General features: G+C 36.7%; 2 protein-coding genes across 3 annotated transcripts; one reads left to right on the top strand and one right to left on the bottom strand.

The window, feature by feature from the left end:
* The first annotated feature begins 47 nt into the window (after positions 1 to 47).
* Positions 48 to 13,827, top strand: LOC137408934 (40-kDa huntingtin-associated protein-like). Its single transcript, XM_068095529.1, has 9 exons — positions 48 to 380; positions 7,483 to 7,602; positions 8,701 to 8,860; positions 12,196 to 12,264; positions 12,424 to 12,486; positions 12,604 to 12,724; positions 13,033 to 13,124; positions 13,303 to 13,437; positions 13,700 to 13,827. Exons 1-9 carry the CDS (start codon positions 322 to 324, stop codon positions 13,820 to 13,822), a joined length of 942 nt encoding a protein of 313 aa, XP_067951630.1. The 5' UTR covers positions 48 to 321; the 3' UTR covers positions 13,823 to 13,827.
* A 601-nt stretch (positions 13,828 to 14,428) lies between these two features.
* LOC137408898 (lysophospholipid acyltransferase 7-like) lies at positions 14,429 to 17,571 on the bottom strand. Of its 2 annotated transcripts, none has more exons than XM_068095522.1 (6): positions 17,298 to 17,571; positions 16,651 to 16,777; positions 15,993 to 16,161; positions 15,728 to 15,879; positions 15,263 to 15,461; positions 14,429 to 14,974 (listed from the first exon to the last, which is right to left on the bottom strand). In XM_068095522.1, the coding sequence occupies exons 1-6, from the start codon at positions 17,510 to 17,512 to the stop codon at positions 14,442 to 14,444; spliced, it is 1,395 nt and encodes a 464-aa protein (XP_067951623.1). In that variant the 5' UTR covers positions 17,513 to 17,571; the 3' UTR covers positions 14,429 to 14,441. The 2 variants fall into 2 exon arrangements, with proteins under 2 accessions (XP_067951623.1, XP_067951628.1); XM_068095527.1 differs by having other exon boundaries at positions 17,387 to 17,500.
* Between the last annotated feature and the right edge of the window lie 762 nt (positions 17,572 to 18,333).

Genomic DNA, 18,333 nt, shown 5'->3' with positions numbered 1-18,333 from the left:
AGTTATCCTAACAGTTTTGCGGTAATTAACGAAATACTGTACTTTCTAAAATTCTATAGTTACGTCTATACTTTAACCGACGGTCTTCTGCTACGAGAGGCGTCTCTAGTCTGAGTGGAAGGCCACTGCCAAAGATAAGAGTCGCCTCGTTGGCGTTAGTTTTTGAAAATTTCGATGCGCATTCGAGGTGAATATGCGTTCGCTTACATTCGATTAAATTATAGCTTAAGCATCGCTTTCGGTAAACCGACAGTAGAAAAAAACGACAGTAGGCTACCCACCCGTAGGTCCTTGTGAACAGCAACCATCTGAGGAAACAAAATGGATCGCAATACTGACTATATGGCAATTTATAAAAATATATCTGCAAAAATGAAAAGGTGAAGATTTTAAAGTTATCAAAGTATTGTGAAATTTATTCAAAATAAATATTTTGACGGGAAAAAAGCAAACAACATTCATAACGCTTCTAATTAAGAAAATATGCACTTATTTATCGACGCAGCATCAAGTTTTTATTTTTGCTTGTTTGTTTCTTACACAGTTTCTGCCTTGCCAACTAAACTCCTACTGCCAATCAAGCACAAAAATGAAATCAGATTTTGCAGGATTATTTCGAAGCCACAACAAAATGGCTAAATGACTGGGAAGAATAATCAAATTAAAATATCGAAAAACGTGTAGTATAGTAACATAAGAGTTTCTCGTGGCCTATGCCTTGACGTTGGTTTTATATTTTATCTTCAAGTACAGTAGAAGGTTGTTGCGTACATGAATTTTTAAAATGTGATTTTAACCTTTTGAATAAATTTTTGTTCAGTGTGCAATTCTCTTTACTACTCGTGTGTGTGCTCAATTGATAGCCAGTCCCTGTTCTCTCTAGCAGAGGTTATGCTATCAAATCCATTTAAACTGTACATCCAGCTAAAAATGTTCAGGTTAACAGACTCAAGTTTTTGAATAATATTTTAATAAGGAAAAACATGAACAAATATAGTCCTTCTGCTTGACTTGAACAACCTTTCAGAGCTCGCATTACCATGTATATGGTGCTGGTGGCCTTTGGTATGGTTTGATTTAAATGATCACTAAAACTTAAGCGATCAGCTACATGCACACCTAGATAAATAAAAAAGGAGCTTTATTTGAGTTATTTGACTTATTTGACTATTAAGACTTTATTTGAGTATTATCAAAGAAGTTACAGTGCACTTTTAAAAATTGAACTGGGTGTCCAGGCTTTTGCGTAATTGGCAGGCAACTTTACATAATTGATCCTATAAAACCTGACTATGTAAAAATAAAGTTATATGTTTGTATCAAGTTGTATCGTTCACAAAAAGACCAGCCAAATATTTTAGACAGCTCAACACGTTTGTAAAAAATTTTATGTATATATTGAAAATAACAAGAGGTTCAATAATTGATTATTGGCATCTCTTCATGACACCGTTGTAGGCTTAGGCAAACTGTCATGTGCCATAACAGAAAAAGTTTTACCCAAGAACCAATTTCAAATTCATCTTATCAGTTGAGGTTCCAAACTGTGCGATTGAATATTTGTTTGCCGAGTAACACAATACCGAATGTTCTACTGGAGACGAAAACTAGCACATTAACTTGAGTGCAAAATTAGTTATAGATAGTCATAGCTGTGTTATAACTGAAATTCACAGCAGTATTTTTTCTGCAATCTGTGCTGACACTCAGTCAAAGCGTTGTTTTCATCAAGAAAGATATGTTATTTCATGAATAATAATATATTCCATTATTATCACTTTGGGTTTCCCAGCTTTACACGCTATGAACCCTTAAAGTTACATTCCAAGTCGAGTTTACCCCATGCACTGATTTACAATAGTCAGAATTGTTAATTGGAAATGTTTAAGCCCATCTGCTGTCTCAATCGGACGACTTAATTTTAGTGTATGACTTTTTAATTTTTCAAATTTTAATCATAAAATATGGACTGCCGGGAAGGTATACTTGAAGATTTTGTCTCTTGAGTTTGAGCTGTTTATTTTACGTTTGGATCGGGAAGTAAGTTTGCATATTCATCTGATATTCATCCGATTTTTGTTTTAAATATTCTATGATCAACACACTTTTCAATGTATTATAAGGCTATTGATATATTAAATTTGTGTAATGTTTTCATTTTGATCAAAAAATATGATATGGTAACATGTACTCGTTTAATACAGTCAGTAATTAGTCATTTATGAGTAAAGCAGAAGTTTCAGTTAAAACCTTGTGGCTGCTTTTTACTCGCAAGTGCAAAGATCCGTGGTTCCGCTAGCATTATAATTTTAGTGCAAGGTCTTTCGCTGCTTTATGGATGAATGAAGCTAAATTGGAAAGCACTGCTTAGCCAAATTTGGCATTGGGGTTGTCATAATTGTCTTGGTGTTGCCTAAAAAAACTTAATCACAGTTTATGCACAGCTTGCGATAAATTATCTATTACATGTAATTTAATAATAGAACTGATCTAATAGCTAGTGTTGTGTTCATTATCGTTTATTCAGCAACATATGAAAAGTGCAGCAGCTTTCATGAAATGTACCTATTTAATAGGTACATTTCATGAACATCAGCATTTTATCTGTTGACATTCTGTAATCGCACGGTGAACCCTGGAGGTCCAACTGAACCTTATTGGGACCTTGTTTTAGAGCATCCACTAGTGAGAGATATGGGTCTATAATTCAAGGGCTTGTCTGTCGGTTTTTTCCTACATTAGCATTACATTATTTGCTACATTAGCAAATTTTATTGAAACTTCATTAGCACACTTCTACTCCCTTGATATACGACTGGTAGTATAGAGTGTCTAAGGATGAAAGTTGGCATGAATACGATGTCGCATGAGTTCGCTTGTCATTTGCGAGGAAACTTCAACTGAGCAGCACTAAGATTATTACTCTATACCCTTTCTAATAATTGAAAGACTCTCCCTTGACAAAGACGATACTTCTTCACTACTGCTAAAATCTGGCTGTGGAGTCATTGATTGGTCAGTAAATCTAGTCGGGACTTCAAGAATGCTATTGTCATTTATAGTAAAGACCAACTTGAACTTTTCACAAAACTCATGGCAACTTTGGAGTCGGTAGTCTAGTTACACAGGTTTGTTATACCTGAGCCATTGTCTCTGTTTCTACTCCTAGAGATAATTTAACTAAAAGGTTTCGGGTTTCTTGCTTTTATGTTTTCAGAGAAGTTTCCAAAGTTCTTCTTAATTACGCATTTAGCGATATTTCCAATAGCTTCAATTTGTCATACTTTCAGTGAAGGACAGCGGTTAAAGAAATGGAAAAATGGCTTTTGTCTCTCTTGTTATCCAAAATTTTTTTGCTATCAGCTTGTGTTTAAGAATGTGGAAACTAATGATTTTCAAAGTTCTATATTTACACATAGTCCGTGAATCATCTGTTGTGCCATCTCCTTCAAGAGCCTGGAGTTTTACAACAAAAGCATTAGTTTTACATTTTGAGGCCTTGCTGAAGTTAATGTTGGGAAAAGAAGATCTTATAATTTTATTACTTCACTAGCAAGGTATTAATTTACAAGTATTGTAGCCAATGGAACAAATACAACGATGAATAAATGTTTAGGAAGAATAGGCAATAACTAGAAATAAATGTAAATATAGCTCTGTTGGCAATGATTATCACTAACATAGGAAGCTTAACATTAGCATAGCTCAAAAATATTCATTGGTAAACTACTTAATAAGTTCTAGAAGCATCTTATAACATCTTCACTGTTAAAACAGTATCAACTCATTCTGCAGTTCCCACAGCCTTTTTTCATTTCTCCAACTACCTCAAATTGTTATGTGTTCTCTGAATTGATAGGGTCTACATGTCTACCTGATTTGCCCGTAAGTGTGCTGTAAGAAGTTGTGGTATGCTTGCTCTCTCTTCAGTGAGTGTTTAGACTGGGTGTGCAGCAGTTGTCAAGGTGACCAATCATAACCCATCCTCTCAACATGTTCACTTGATCTCAAACTCATTTGAATAAAGATGGTTTTGAGTGATGGTATTTGTACTTTTTAATATCCCATATTAGTCACCTTATCTTCTTATGAGATACATATGATTGATTGTAAATGAGCTTGCAGTTTGTACCCTGGTCCATTTCTCAGCACCATACAGCAAAGCTGCCAACATTGAACCGGTATACCTGGTATTACGCAGAGACTGAAAAATTATTATCACTCCAGAGCCTAGTACTCAATTTTCTATACTCGGCCCTAGCATTTTCTATTCACAATAGAATTCTATCATTCGTCCTAACACTGCCATCTATGTACATCTGAGATGTTTGCATCGTTTCAGTGGCTCTCCATTAATGGTGATCGTGCACACTTGGAAGACGTCTAGAAACTCTGTTGGCTGATAGAGGCCAACAGTTTTTTTAAATAATTTTGAAATTAAATTTTTTTGCGGCAGTAATGAGTATGTTCACTTATGCTTAGACATTGTCGAGTCTGGGAGGTGCCAAAATACTATCATCCTCATAAAAATAAATCCCAAGTGGTCTTTTTGCTTGTGAGTTTTGTCTTGAGCCACATCAAACAGATCTGCCTATTTTGCTAGAACATCATTACTAGCTTTTGCTTTACAAGTGCCACACATTTTGCATAAATGGGGATTATTAGTTGCAAAGACAGGCTGTAATAGACAGTTGCCTTCATCTGCAGCAGTGGCTGATCAGTAGATAAGTGTATTAATCCCTTCTCTTTGCATAGTGCTTCTCACATACCACGGACTAGCCGGGTCCTCAACAAAACCGACATATCAATATGCCAGGATTTTTTGTCTCACTTTTTAGGTGATGAGGTGAGTGGAAGTAGTACTAAAAACAGGAAGTAGGTATTGCTCTTCTTATAGGCAAGAAATTATAGGAAACATGGGCAAACATTTTGAGATCAATTCTTCAAAGATTCTTTGAAACGATCTAGTATTTGTTGTGAAACAGAAAGCTAAAGTTAGAAAAAGAAAGCCAACAACCAAAGAAGCGAGAGAGACTTGACCTTGTCTTGTAATTAAATATAAAATTCAAAGAATATACAAAATAAATTGAATTAAGCTATGTTAATTTTAAGTTTATGTAATGTAAGATAGACTAGCTCTGTTTTTATTGTCACATCTACCGCCGCACCGCCCATCTCCTGTATCATTTAGACCACACTTCGATTCTCACATACATGTATATATTTTTCTACATAATTTATTTCATGCATTTGTTTTAATCTCATGTGAGGCTACCTGATGTGTGTATTGTTAGGTTTTTGGGCAGTAGATCGATTTAAACAATATATGGTGTGTTTCTCCGCAATATTTGATCCAACATATCTGAAAAGATTAACATTGTCTTCCAAGATTTAACTGTTTATGGATGAATAGTAGTTCTGATGGCATTAGCATTTTTGCGATGCTCACACTGTTATACATTTGTTCCAGGAGAAAAAGCTATGTTTATACAATCAAATTCAGCTAGTTGCAAAAATGATATTTGGTTCTTGAACTTAATCAAACAAGAAAAAAATTTCATTTTATTAGATTTAAACAGTTAATGAGTTGTTATTATTACTATCAGAGGTCTTCATATATCTCTCTGTTACTGGTGAGAATACCCTTATCTATGAATAGATAGTTATGTATGTGTAGCCCTATAATCGTTGAAAATGGGTCTCAAATAGCAACAGATTACTCTGAAAATAAATGAAATGTAGTTAGCGTTCTGGCGATTACGAAAGCAACGCTTTCGGACAATTACAAATGCCACGAGGTTAACTCTGACAATGTCTAACATGTGACTTCACACACAAGACAGTACATTTCCTGGCATGCACTGTTTATTGGATGCAAAAGTTTTCAATCAGTGTGGTTATGTAATTTGAGCTGCAGAGTTTCTTATTTTTCCTGATACTTAATTGTTTCTTCATCTTTTTCTAGTGCAGCAGTACGACATAGAAGTCTGCGTTCTGAATGTATGCTGATGTGCTTTTTTGAGTCCGGTGCGAGTTATTTGGCCATGGTCCATAGAACTGCATGCGAATATTTAAGTGATACCTTGGCTTCGCCTTACTGATACTGCTCTCTCAGCAGTCTGAAAATGTTTTCCAGCAGGCAAGAACTGGATAAGACATGCTGACATTTTCAAGCTGACATTTCTATGCTGACATTTTAATGCTGCTGCACTGGTTGGCTGAATAATAAGTCTGTCGATGATCGTCCTCCCGTGTTACTACATGGCACCAACTAGAAGTGGACCACCAAAAGCCTTTGACAGATGTTTGTCTTAGTTTTGCTCGGATGCCCAGCTTTACCTTCAATTTTTTTGTTTGGAGATAAGGGAGCCGGGTCAGTCGCCGACTTTCCGACCTATGTAACAGATAGTACCGGGATATATGGTCCATTGGTAGCAGACAAAGCCTGACCTGATCCTACCAACTACTCATAGTAATGGCCTTGAGTTATAGAAAAACTACAAACTTATGACTTGACTTTTAATGCGGTTCTACGTAACCTATCAACACATTGGCCATTTACTGATGTACGGAAAGGTATGGCAAGGACTAAGCACATCGGGCCTGTCTATTGGGCTGTTTATAGGGTACATAGGTAGTTTGTATCTCTCAGCGTACCGCTGAGCAACTGGGAACTTATTGTGCTGAAGGAATAGTGTTTAGTATGCCTTAATAATTCTCTCATCAATAGACATAAAGAATTGCCAGCTTTCTTTTTTACATACTTCGTAGCTTTTAAAATTAGACTATGCAAGGTCAGGAACTGTGCTCTGCACTGTTCATGGTAAAATCCTGTTTGCATGGTGTAATGTTCAGACACTCATATGGGTCAAACCTAATTTATACATACAGTGTGCAATTTCTCTCTAGTACTGTTTTCAAAAGTCACTAGGAACAGTTTTCAGTAATGATTTCATACCGCGAAGCTCCAAAAGGACAACATTTTGCTTAATGAATAGTTAGTTGTCATCATCATCAACGCATCAGCCATGTTCGAATAGACACGCTTACTAGCTTACTATACTTCTTACTAATCAACTTGGGCTGACTGCTGTATCATCCCTAAATTCTTTCAACAAGCTCTCAAACCTGTCTTCATTGGTAACAGCAATAGGTTACCATTACAGTATGGTTGGAGTGTAGCTTGTCAAATTATAAAAATGAAGTTGGACCATATGTAAGTCTAAATTGTAAGTCTAGAAGTAGTAAAATCCTTTTTTACTTTGTATACTAAAAGTGAAATCTACCTCAGAGGGAATAGAATGCTTAAAAGTAACATTAGCTGAAGCTGATGATAATGGTACATAACTTGACTGGCTAGTGGTTAATATACATTATAGTGCTATAGTGTCTGCATATGTAAATATGAATAAGACTACTAGCTGGTCATCTATGTATGTTCATCTATTGTATGACTGATTGCAATTTTCTGTTTGGTTGTAGGAGGTTTCTCAAAAAGCCGAATGTAGCTGAAGGGAGGGACCAATTTGCTTCCTTGGCGAAAAATCTTGGTCAGCAAGACTGTCCATCATATGCGGCATTTTGTTCTCTTGCTCAAGCCAGGTGAGCATTTGCTGACAGACTACCGCAAAACATCTGCATTTCTTGTTTTTATTATTCATTTAGCCAATAATTGGGTAAATGTTCTCTCTTCTTCCTTTTCTCTCTCTCTCCTCTCGCTTTCTCTCCCCCTTCCCCCCCTTCCTCCACCTCTACCCTCTCCTCCCTATTTCCTCCCTCTTTCTCTCTCTCTCTACCCCCTCTCTCTCTCTTTCTCTTCTTTTAGCAGGAAATTTGGTGCAAAAGCTTGAAAATTAGCTGGTGCAAAAATATTCTGCTTATCTTTCTTCAAAATAACAAGCTTTTAAGGAAATGAGGCAGACAAAGTTGTGGAAACAGTGCTATTAAGACTAATAGTTGTAGAAGCTCAAAAGTGTGAATTGATCACACTTAGTTATTATGAGATAAAATTTTATACAGTAGACGCCCCTACAACTTAAATAATCCGTTTTACGTTATACGAACAGTAAAATGCATGTAAATCTCCTAATCCATTTCCAGATTTTCTCAAATTCACCCTTGGGACTATTTAAAATTTTAAAAACTTAATGTCTTCATTTGGTGACTATACGGTAATTGTGGTATTATTGGGTTGTATCGATAACTTTCCTCTTTCTCTTATCACTTGCATTTGGTTTAGTGTCCGTGATTATGGCAATTTGGCATTAATGTCAATTTAAGTTGATTTTCTTTTTTCTCCACAGCAAGGTTTATGCTGAAAAAATAAAAATATCGTGTATGTCTAAAATAAAGTAAAAGTATATATAATAGATATATCGTCTTCTCTCCCAAGTGCGGCGAGGAAGAAGGTGATATTTTGAAGTCTAACTTTATGGAATGCTCATTATTCAAATAGAATTTGGGAACCTGCATCAACTTGACACTTTACGTTATACGCAATTTCTATGTAATACGAAGCAAAGACTTTACATAAGTTCTTTGTGTTCAATGGAATTTATGTAAAAGGTTTACATTATAAAGGCATCTAATGTAGTAGCCAGATTGAATGTGTTATGGAGTTGCATGCTCATGAAACTAGAATACCGTAATCAAAAATTTAGTTGAATTCTCTTTTGATATAGAATATGGTATATTTGTCAGGTGTGAGCATGTGCTTGGCAATAATTCTGGTGAAGTACAGTGTCTACTTGAAGCCGCCCACTTCTTTGTCCTCGCTGAGAAACAATCTACTGACCTCTTATGTCCATCTTACGAGGAGAACTTAACAGCAGGAATAAACTGCTATGAGCACGCTGTCAAGGTTAGCACATGATTTGTTATTATTGACAGGCTTCATGAAGCTCGGCTTTCCGCTTCGCTGTAAACTCACAACTTGGTAAAAGGATTTAAAAGTTTTTAAAAACTGGCTCATTTTCTTTATTACTCATCTGCCTTTTTAGCCTGCCTTCTGCCTCATAGTATGTTGCGGTATGTTACTGTTGACTATGCACTCTTGTAGCTGTCTGCGCGATTATTTGTTTAACTCTCACACATATATGAAAATATACATCTTACTTACATATATTAAAACAATTTTTTTTCCTTTTTGTAGGTAGAATAATATACAGTACCCTAGGACACTTATATTTCGCTAGTATTTAGTTTCGTGAGTAGCTCACAGAGTAAAATTTCGAAGCAACTTAATTTCGCAGCTCTGATGAGTGCGAAAATATAGTGATGTGAAAATAAATGCAGTGGAACAAACATAATTATATTCCTCAGGTTCGGTTCACCGATAAAAAAAATTTCAATTTGCGACTAGTTTGTAATTGTGAACCGCAGGTAGAATGGTGTGGGCAAGGTCGATAATGCAATTTGATCGCTTGCTGCCATTTGTTTATTGGACTATCAACAGGCCAGTTTTCACTGGGGCAGCTGGCCGGCTGAGCTGCCCCAACTTTTTGGGAATTTTTTACGGTAAGTACAGTCCAACTCGAAAAACTCGCCCTCAGATAAAATGTAACATTTCATCTCAAACGCAAGTTTGACTCAAACGGATTTGTTTGGTCAGTTCCAACGCAATGATAAATTCCTTCAGATAACTCGACCTCAACATCCTTTATTCGAAAAGTTATTTGCCCAACGGCCATGGACGCGGTTTTTATCGCTGTAGAATGTCACTTCATTCCAAGCCATAGAGACAAACATCAACTTCTAGTATTTCTTAGGCATCATTATTATCATCATCAGAGGCAAAATATTTTTGTTAACGACTTTTATAAAGGTTTGCAAAAGATTAAGTTTTATCAATCACCCGCTTGGCCGTGTCCCATCGAAAGCGTAAAAGCCTCCGAATGAACTTGAAATAAAATCCGCAAAATTGATCTTTGTTAAAACGCTCAAAAGGAAAAGATGTTTTTTTTTTTCTGAGCGTATTAACTGCGGTCATGTTTTGCCTATTTTAATTTAAAAACGTCTCGTCAGTCACATCACTTAAAACAAAACAAATCTCAAAAAATTACAAGTTATTGAAGAGGTGTCAGTGGTGAATGCAAACCTTTCCAGAGCCATGCTGCTTGTGTAGTACTGCGAGTGTCAGTGCATGTGTCTTATTTTCTTTCAACACACGGTGCTCACTGCATTGATTGATGTCCCCAGCAAACGATAACGCTAACTAATGCATGTGCATTGATATCAAATTCCTATCATTATAAATCATTCCTAATGGGAAAATAATCCTAAATAATTGCAAAATAATAACGTAATAAATTTTGACAGTCAAATTATTTTGTCGGTTTATATTTTAACGATGCTATAGTGGTCGTTAAAAACGTTAAAATAAATGTCGTTATAAAATTCAATTATACAGTATCAATGAACAAAGCTATTTAGTTTCGCTTTTTCGCTCGTTTGTTATGATAGTTTAGTTTCGCACATGAAACTTTCGCGAGAGGATGACACCGCGAAAACGCGAAAGTTAGATGCCGCGAATACATAAGTGTCCTAGGGTATAAAATTGCACTAAAATGTACCTTTGGGTCAGGTGAACGAAAACAGCTTTAGTTTTTTGTTAATAATTATACACTCTTGCTTAAATAAAATAATATCAAGTATTATAATAGGGTTTGCAATCTATAGATATATTTCTCAGTGTTGGTGTGTACGTGTGTCTCGCCAGCTATAGCTATGAAAAATTTGGAATAAAGAATCCGAATCGAAGAAGGTATGATCTCGGACCCTCCCATTGGTCAGTCCGACGCCATACCAATTAGGCCACAGAGATTGATTTGTTAGCTAGCCGATACATGTAGCTATATGGGAGCAAATACCCAACGGCTTTGCGTACTACACAGCGTGGTTGCGCAACGTCACAGAGACGAATAGCTCTCATTAGTAAGCTTACTTAAATTTTCCATTAGCAATGTGCCAGGCTAATACCAAGTGGCAGGCAACTCTCATTACTTCACATTGATTATAAGCTGATTTTTAATACCCGGGCAACGCCGGGCAGCACAGCTAGTAGGGTTATAAGGTTTGCAGAAGTCGTGAGTGAAATCAAAGTTTAAAATTACTGATATGTTGCTAATGCTATTTACTTTCATAACAACGAAATCACAATTTGGTCAGTTCACCTGTAATTGTTGGTTAATTCTCTTCCATTTACTTGACAGTTTTTATAAATACTGGGATTTCATGTACAATGTTTGGTACGGTTTTTCACTTATTCCCAACTGGACTGCCCTCGTTGCATATTGTTTTTGTAATCATATCTTCTTTGAGGAACCTGTGACTCATTTTGTTCAACACTCTATATGACTCATCAGTATATCCAAAAAAACAGCACTTTGCCAAATCTGTATTTATCACACACTTGAGGGTTGTCTTATTATGCTTATTAGATGTTTGATGTAGACAACTCTACGCAACTAACCTTTGAAACATCAAAAGTTATGTCTACTTATAACATGCGCCAAAAACTAATGGTAGCCAAATATATTGGTGTGCTAAATGGAAGCAAGTTAGACGTTAACATTGATGGTAAAACCAGATAAAACTCCCGACCAAATAATACATATTTTAATTGAGCTTGAATCAGTTCAAGTTAACTGCTAGTGAATTCTGTGAAACAAATGTAAAGCTAATTGTTGACTAGATGACTAGAAGTTGTTTAAAAGTTGCTTAAAAAGAACAAGTTATAAGTGTATTACTGTAAGCAGATCATTTCCGTTAGAGATAACTGTGTGAGCCAACGCAAACACTAATTTCCAAAAACACAAACTCCGAAATATAATTACTAAAACATTTCTTCGATTTTGGTATACATTAGCATGAATAATCCATTTCGTAATTTAATTTTAAAGCCAGCAAACTAAGTAGAATATTTTAAAATCTTCAATAAGCAGTACTAATCATCCAACATCCATGAGCAGTACTCACTGTTCACTTTACATTAATGTTTTATATATAGGCCTGTCACTTTCAAACCCTCAAGTCTGGACCTCTGAAATGATTACGCTCTATTACACATTTACCAGTAGTTCAAGCTAGTAACTTCTTTGAAGTTGAGGATCAGATAGCATTGATAGTGTGAATGATGCACAGATTGGCATTAGTCTCAGACCACCTTTAGTGTATGGCACTTGTCATTGTACGCAGGTGTCCTTGGAGGCTGGAGAACCTGCACTCGCTGCTTGTCACTGTCAAGAGTTAGCCACTGTTTTAATGGTAGGTAACCAAAGTTATTTCCCTTTGACCCGCTTGTTGTTCGATTAAAGACGTTTTAGAGTTAACTTACGTGAATAAATTTGTTCACTAGACAGCGAGGATAAAGCAGACCAAATGTCAAACAACACCCCAGATTTATTTTCCTTTATTCTTTTTTAGGATTTTAAAAAGCCGAGTGAAGCACGCATTCATTTCCAGAGAGCTGCTGAATTACAGTTACAGGTAAGCAATAGTTTTACAGAGTACTTTGGCATACATGGTATACTTTTTAGGCATATAGGTTTAGTCAATAGGTAGAAATGTTTCAACATACAAGAACTTGCACTCTTATTTCTGTAGAATCCAGTAGAGTGTCTTCAAAATATGAAGAAGGTTGCAGCATGCCGCGTGAAGGAAAGTGACCTTGAAGGTGCATTAACTATACTCACTGAGATGCAGTTCCTAGCTCAAGAACGTGGAGGTCAGTGCACCCCTAAATAGTTGCTTCTCGTAGGAGAGCGCGGAAGTTGCTATGCTTTGCGCTGCAGTTCGTAATTCAACGGCGTAGAAGTTTCTGTGCAAATCAATATGCCCTGCAATTGACTACAACCAACTAGAGCATGTTGCTATTGCAGTTTCTTTTCTAAGAAGATAAAGTACATGTACTTTATCTTACATATTTGTATGGTTGTGTCATGGTTTTCTCTTCGTAAATGGCTCATTGTTATCATGTTTTATTTGTCTCAAAGACCCATATGCAATGTAATGTGGCAGTGCATGTTCTTACAGGTGTGGCTGGCTCTGAGAAACCTCTCGGTGTCTACGCAGATATCATACTTCATTGCGAGTTGCAGCGAGTTCTTTTGCTCATGATACTGCAGGTTAGTTGTAGGCTAGCTAGTCTGCTTGGTTATGTTCAGGAATATATAGGTTTTACACTGCGCTAGCTTTGGTAATTGCATGGACACATTTAGCCAGCTTACTCCAGTGGTCGCACGTGATTATGTCCGCAGTTCAGTCGGGAAGCATCCATCTACACCCTCCTATTTGTTTTTGCAGCCGACTCCTCAGCGTATTCGACCTGAACACGCGCAGACCTTGGAGAAGTATGCTTGGCAGACTAACAATGACGAGTACAATTATATTGTGGATCTATTCGATATAGACCTCTTCCTGCTGCTTCAGAGTCTAGTCGTAAGTTTGTCCCAACAATAGATGAAAAGTGAATGCATATTAGTGACACATAAGTCCGGACTCCTCCCATCCTCATCTCCCTCTATTTCCTCTTTTCTCTCCCATTCTTGTACTCTCACCTTTTGCTATTCTCTCTCATGCGCTTTTTGTCTCTTTGTGATTTCATCTAGTGTCTCTGTTCCTAACACTAGTTCACTGCTAGACAAACGTAAATCTGCTCCCAACAACAACAAGTACAGGTCAGATGATTTTGCTGTTTTAGATGTCATGTCAGTCAAACGATATTGATGGGCTGCGCTTCCTACAGACTGAGCTCATGTCCAAACTTGATAAGGAAGAGAATGAACTTGTTCACATGATTGTGGAGCTTTACCTCAACAAATAGTAGCAGTCCTTCGTATAATTCACTGATAAAATGAATAAAATTTTTGTCATCTGTCAATTTGAAGGCAACTGAGCAGCCATATTTTTTGAGATATTTATTGTTTCAGCACACAAAATTATAATAAATTGGTCATCTCGTGTTTTGAAAAACAGAAAATGAAATATCACTCAATGGTTAAATTTTATTGAACTCATGTTGACTGGGAGGAATGTACACTCACTAGATGCCAAGGTTATTAATATTTCAACTATGGTATCAATAACTAGCTGTATTAGATAGTTGAATTACCTTCTCTGTCCTGTGTATTGATTGGTTGATAAACACTTGCGCAGAAACATACTGCGTGTCATTTAGTGAAAAATGAAGCTTTCTTGTTATATTGCAGCTCCATTTCAATGTGCATGTTGAATAGAGTTTTAGATGCATCATAATTTTTCCACTCTACCAGAACTCATTTGTGTATTTGCATCTGTGTGCATTTGATGTTAAAATGGTGAACTGCCAGGATTACATGCACCTTAAGTGTCCTTAGCATCTAGCCTGCCCAAATAGCTTTGCAAAATATTTCATGTAATCAAAATCATAAAAAATGATTAAAAAACGCAAACATCACATATAATTATGACTTATGTGGTCTCTCAACCTTTCCAGTTGATAGAATAAGGATTTGGCCAATGAAAATAATGGCAATGAGCAAGATGTGTCCATAAAAATAAAGGGATTTCCAAAAGTGATATATCTCATTGTACTGTAAAAAGAATGCTCCAACTACAAAATACTCGAAAAAACGCATTCCTAAAAAACATGATATTGTGTCATAAATAGCACAAAGCCGTCTAGATTTTAATTTGTGCTTCAAGCCTCTATTCATGCTATCCTCTGCGAGTAGCAAGAAGGGGGCCGAGAGGAAGGTTGCATACCATCCTGGGTGCACTCCATGCCAAAAAGCACTAATAATCATTAATATGATGCTTCGTAGAAGTTTGTTGCGTGTTGGTATATTCTTATAAACATTAACAACCAGCCACCACTGGACTAGAATGTTCCAGTGCTTGATTGAAGCACTAACAGAGCTAGACAGTTCTATTTCTACGGGCAGTATGTTGCGCACCGTCTCAAAGTCATGGCCTCCATCTTCGGCTTCATCCAATACTAAAACCAGTGTCATAAGAGGCACAGTAAAAGCAGAAACAATGATTGTACGCATTATCTTGCCTATTCTAGAGATACAAAAAAGTAGTATAAATGGCAGTTTAGATGCACAATTTTTATGAATTGAGAAGTTGGCTTACATTGTAGATTGCTTGTGATGTCAAATTTGAACAAATTGCAGACAAAGTAAAAGATGCAATTGTGATTATTATTCTGAACTCGCTCTCTATAATAACACATATAAGTGCATGGAGCTAAAATGGTATCTAAAGATCATAAAAAGCAAACCTTTTAAATTCGTTGGACCAGCGCCAGGCCGATTCTCCGCGCGCGAAGGGTAGCCACCAAGGCCCGCTGCCACCGCCATGCATTCAGCTAAAATCCACGCGCTATAGAAGCGCACCCTAAAGCGGAGAAAGAGCAAAAAGAGGTAGCCATACCGGTAGAAGACGGAAGTCTCTTCGTAAAACCTCTCCTCTCTTGCTGTCTGTAACACACAATCTCATCAATAACAACAGCACGAGAGGGGAGTGAGTCATCAAAGTCAACCATAGATGTATTTCATCACAATACTCCAGAGGCTGTTGGGAGGGCAACTCAATTAGACAATTCAATAAGTGATGGGATTCTACAAATGGAATGTTGATGCTATAGAGAGATAGAAGTGAATATTTTTGTTACTTCACCATTTTTGGCAAATGTTTACAAAGGCATGAATTTCCTCTCATGCGGTGGTAATTGACAGATAAATACCTCGATGGAGACAAGCCAGGTGAGAAAGAAAAACAAGGCTCCGCAAACTGGTAGGGGTTGTAATCGCCTCTTCAAATCTGACCAAAGAGGAAGCTTTGTTGCATCATTGTTGTGCACCATATCTTGGAATGTCCGGCAAGTAAAGTATGGACCTAGCGAAGTTCACAAGTCTTGAATGTTCTAATAAATACCAAGTAAGCCTGAATGATAAACTTGGCAATCTGGTTCCACGAAAAGAGCTATATTAACCTGGAAGGAAGCATACCAGTGAAAGCGCCGATATAGCAAAAACTGTAGGTAACAAGGCGATAGCAGGAATAATCGATTCCCTTGTATTTCAGCTTCAATCGTGTATTGATATCTGTACACTCTGTCGAGTCAATGGCTGCTTTAAGATTCTCTGTTTCCACGACTTCACCAGCCACACCTACCAACTACAGGTGCTTGAAATCAATTCGTGTTACTATGACTCATAGACACAAACCTCTGTTATAAACTGTGTTAAAGAAAAGTTATCAGGGACCTTCTAAGTGACAGCCATGAACAATGAAGGGGATGAAGTACCATATTATACATAAGACCAGCGTTATCAGTTATTATAGATAATATGATGGAGAGCAACGTGAATCACCCAACTATTTGCAGGAAACTAGTTCAACTAGCAATGCACAAGCAGCATGTACCAAAACTACATGGGTGGTATCACCATTAATTATTGGTTTATCACATGCAACTGCTCCTAGTGGAAGGTCTAAACATTGCCTGCTGCTGCATATCTCCTTGAATAACTCTAACCAGAGCTCACTATTATAAATGGGGCATATCAGATCACCCTCCTTTTCATAATCCACAATGGGTCAGACTAACATGAATACTAAATCAAACAGCCACACCTCATATTCAATTTGAGAGTAGGAATATACCTTAAGGGTGAGCAATAGCTGTACAGCATTGCTAGGCGCAGAAGGCTCCTCCAGACCGAACCAGTGACATGTTCTGAAGAAAGCCAAGTAGGAAAAGCACCAAAGGAAGCTCAATGCATGCATATGCCTAAAACAAAATGTATTGTGTTTGTGTCTTTCGAGGACTCTAGGCCAATATACAAAAATGGTAATTACCACCTTATGTAAAATAATTTGCGTGCTAACTGGAAGCAGACCAGACCTTAAACAGCCATAGTAAATCCACAAAATAACTCCCAACCAAGTATGTAATCGAAATTTTAACCTAAACAGATTAAATCAACTGCCAGCAAAGTCTGGGAAACAAGCGTAAAGGCAACTCTTGACTCAGGAACTCCAGACTTGAACGGAACAAATATAGAATATTTTGGTGGTCTGATAACTTCCATTAAAAACAACCACAGTATCTACAGTCTAAGGCACCACAACTATCAATTTTTAAAGATACGAACTATGAAATCTTATAGCAAAAACCATTTATTCAACTTCAGTTGAAAACAGTACATCGCACACAAAGGCCATACCAGCAAATTCACAATAATTAATATTAGTGTCCTCCCCGCATCTCATCACCTAAGGATGATGTTACGCCTTCAATTTTTACTAACCTTTGCTTGCTCGATAAACAGATGATGGCAGTGTTAACAACAACTGTGAGTATTGAATGCCATGCATGTTTTCTGCAGGTAATAAGTACCAATGTTATGCCTGCTGCTCCTGAAATAAACTCTTTAGCTTTAGAGCTCGATGTGTATCGAATCAGGAGTCCGAATGGAATGCATAGTAACAAGAGTGCTGCATACAAAATGTCATCAGATGCCATGTTTGTAAGGATTTCTGTTTCGCTGACTTTATCTACTGCTTCATCTTATTGCATCCGTAGAGCCTAAAATGAAACATTAGCTAAGGTGAGTACATAAGCAAAATGGTATAAATGACTAAACTCATTATGGAGAACAGAGACAGCAAATAGTAAAAGAAGTTTCAAAGGAGGCCCGTGCTGTAATTGGAACAACAAACCGTGTTGTAGGAACTGTAGTTATCAAAGCTTAAGGCAGTTTAAAATGTTCGTGAAAGTAAGAACGTTTGATGGAAGAGTTGAAAGTTCTCTTTTATGATGTTATTTTTAGAAAGATCGTACATTAAAAAGCAATATACATGTATTACGGAGTTGTTCACTTTTATTGTTGACTAAACTGGCACATGGCGGCCATAGGTTAGGTGTTTTTTACTTTGAGTAATCAAATATAAACAGCTATTCAACTATCATTTTTTCTCTTTTTTTAGCTTACAGCACAAAAGTCATGGTTATTGTAATTATGAGACCACCTAAAATAAGCCTGTTGTTTGTTAGTAATTCATGGTTTAAGTATTTGTTAGATGAATTATGGCAATACGCACACCAATGGAAAGTTAGATATGTTCTGGTCTACACAAGTATTATTAAATATCAACAGAAATATGCCTTATTTGCCTGGTTTTTGTGTAACATAGAGGTATCTGAACATTATGACAAAAAATCTTATAAAACTAAGTTTATATTGGTTAGAAAATATTGGTTATTGAAAATTGGTACACATGTAACTAGCTGAAAGTAAATTGGTGGTCTTTACAGGATTAGTAGCGTTTTAATATTTAGTTGGC

The sequence above is a fragment of the Watersipora subatra genome, chromosome 1, assembly GCF_963576615.1.
Source record: "Watersipora subatra chromosome 1, tzWatSuba1.1, whole genome shotgun sequence".
Taxonomy (NCBI): Eukaryota; Metazoa; Bryozoa; class Gymnolaemata; order Cheilostomatida; family Watersiporidae; genus Watersipora; species Watersipora subatra.
Note: the sequence above shows the minus strand (reverse complement) of the source record. Positions and strands in the feature narration are given on the sequence as shown.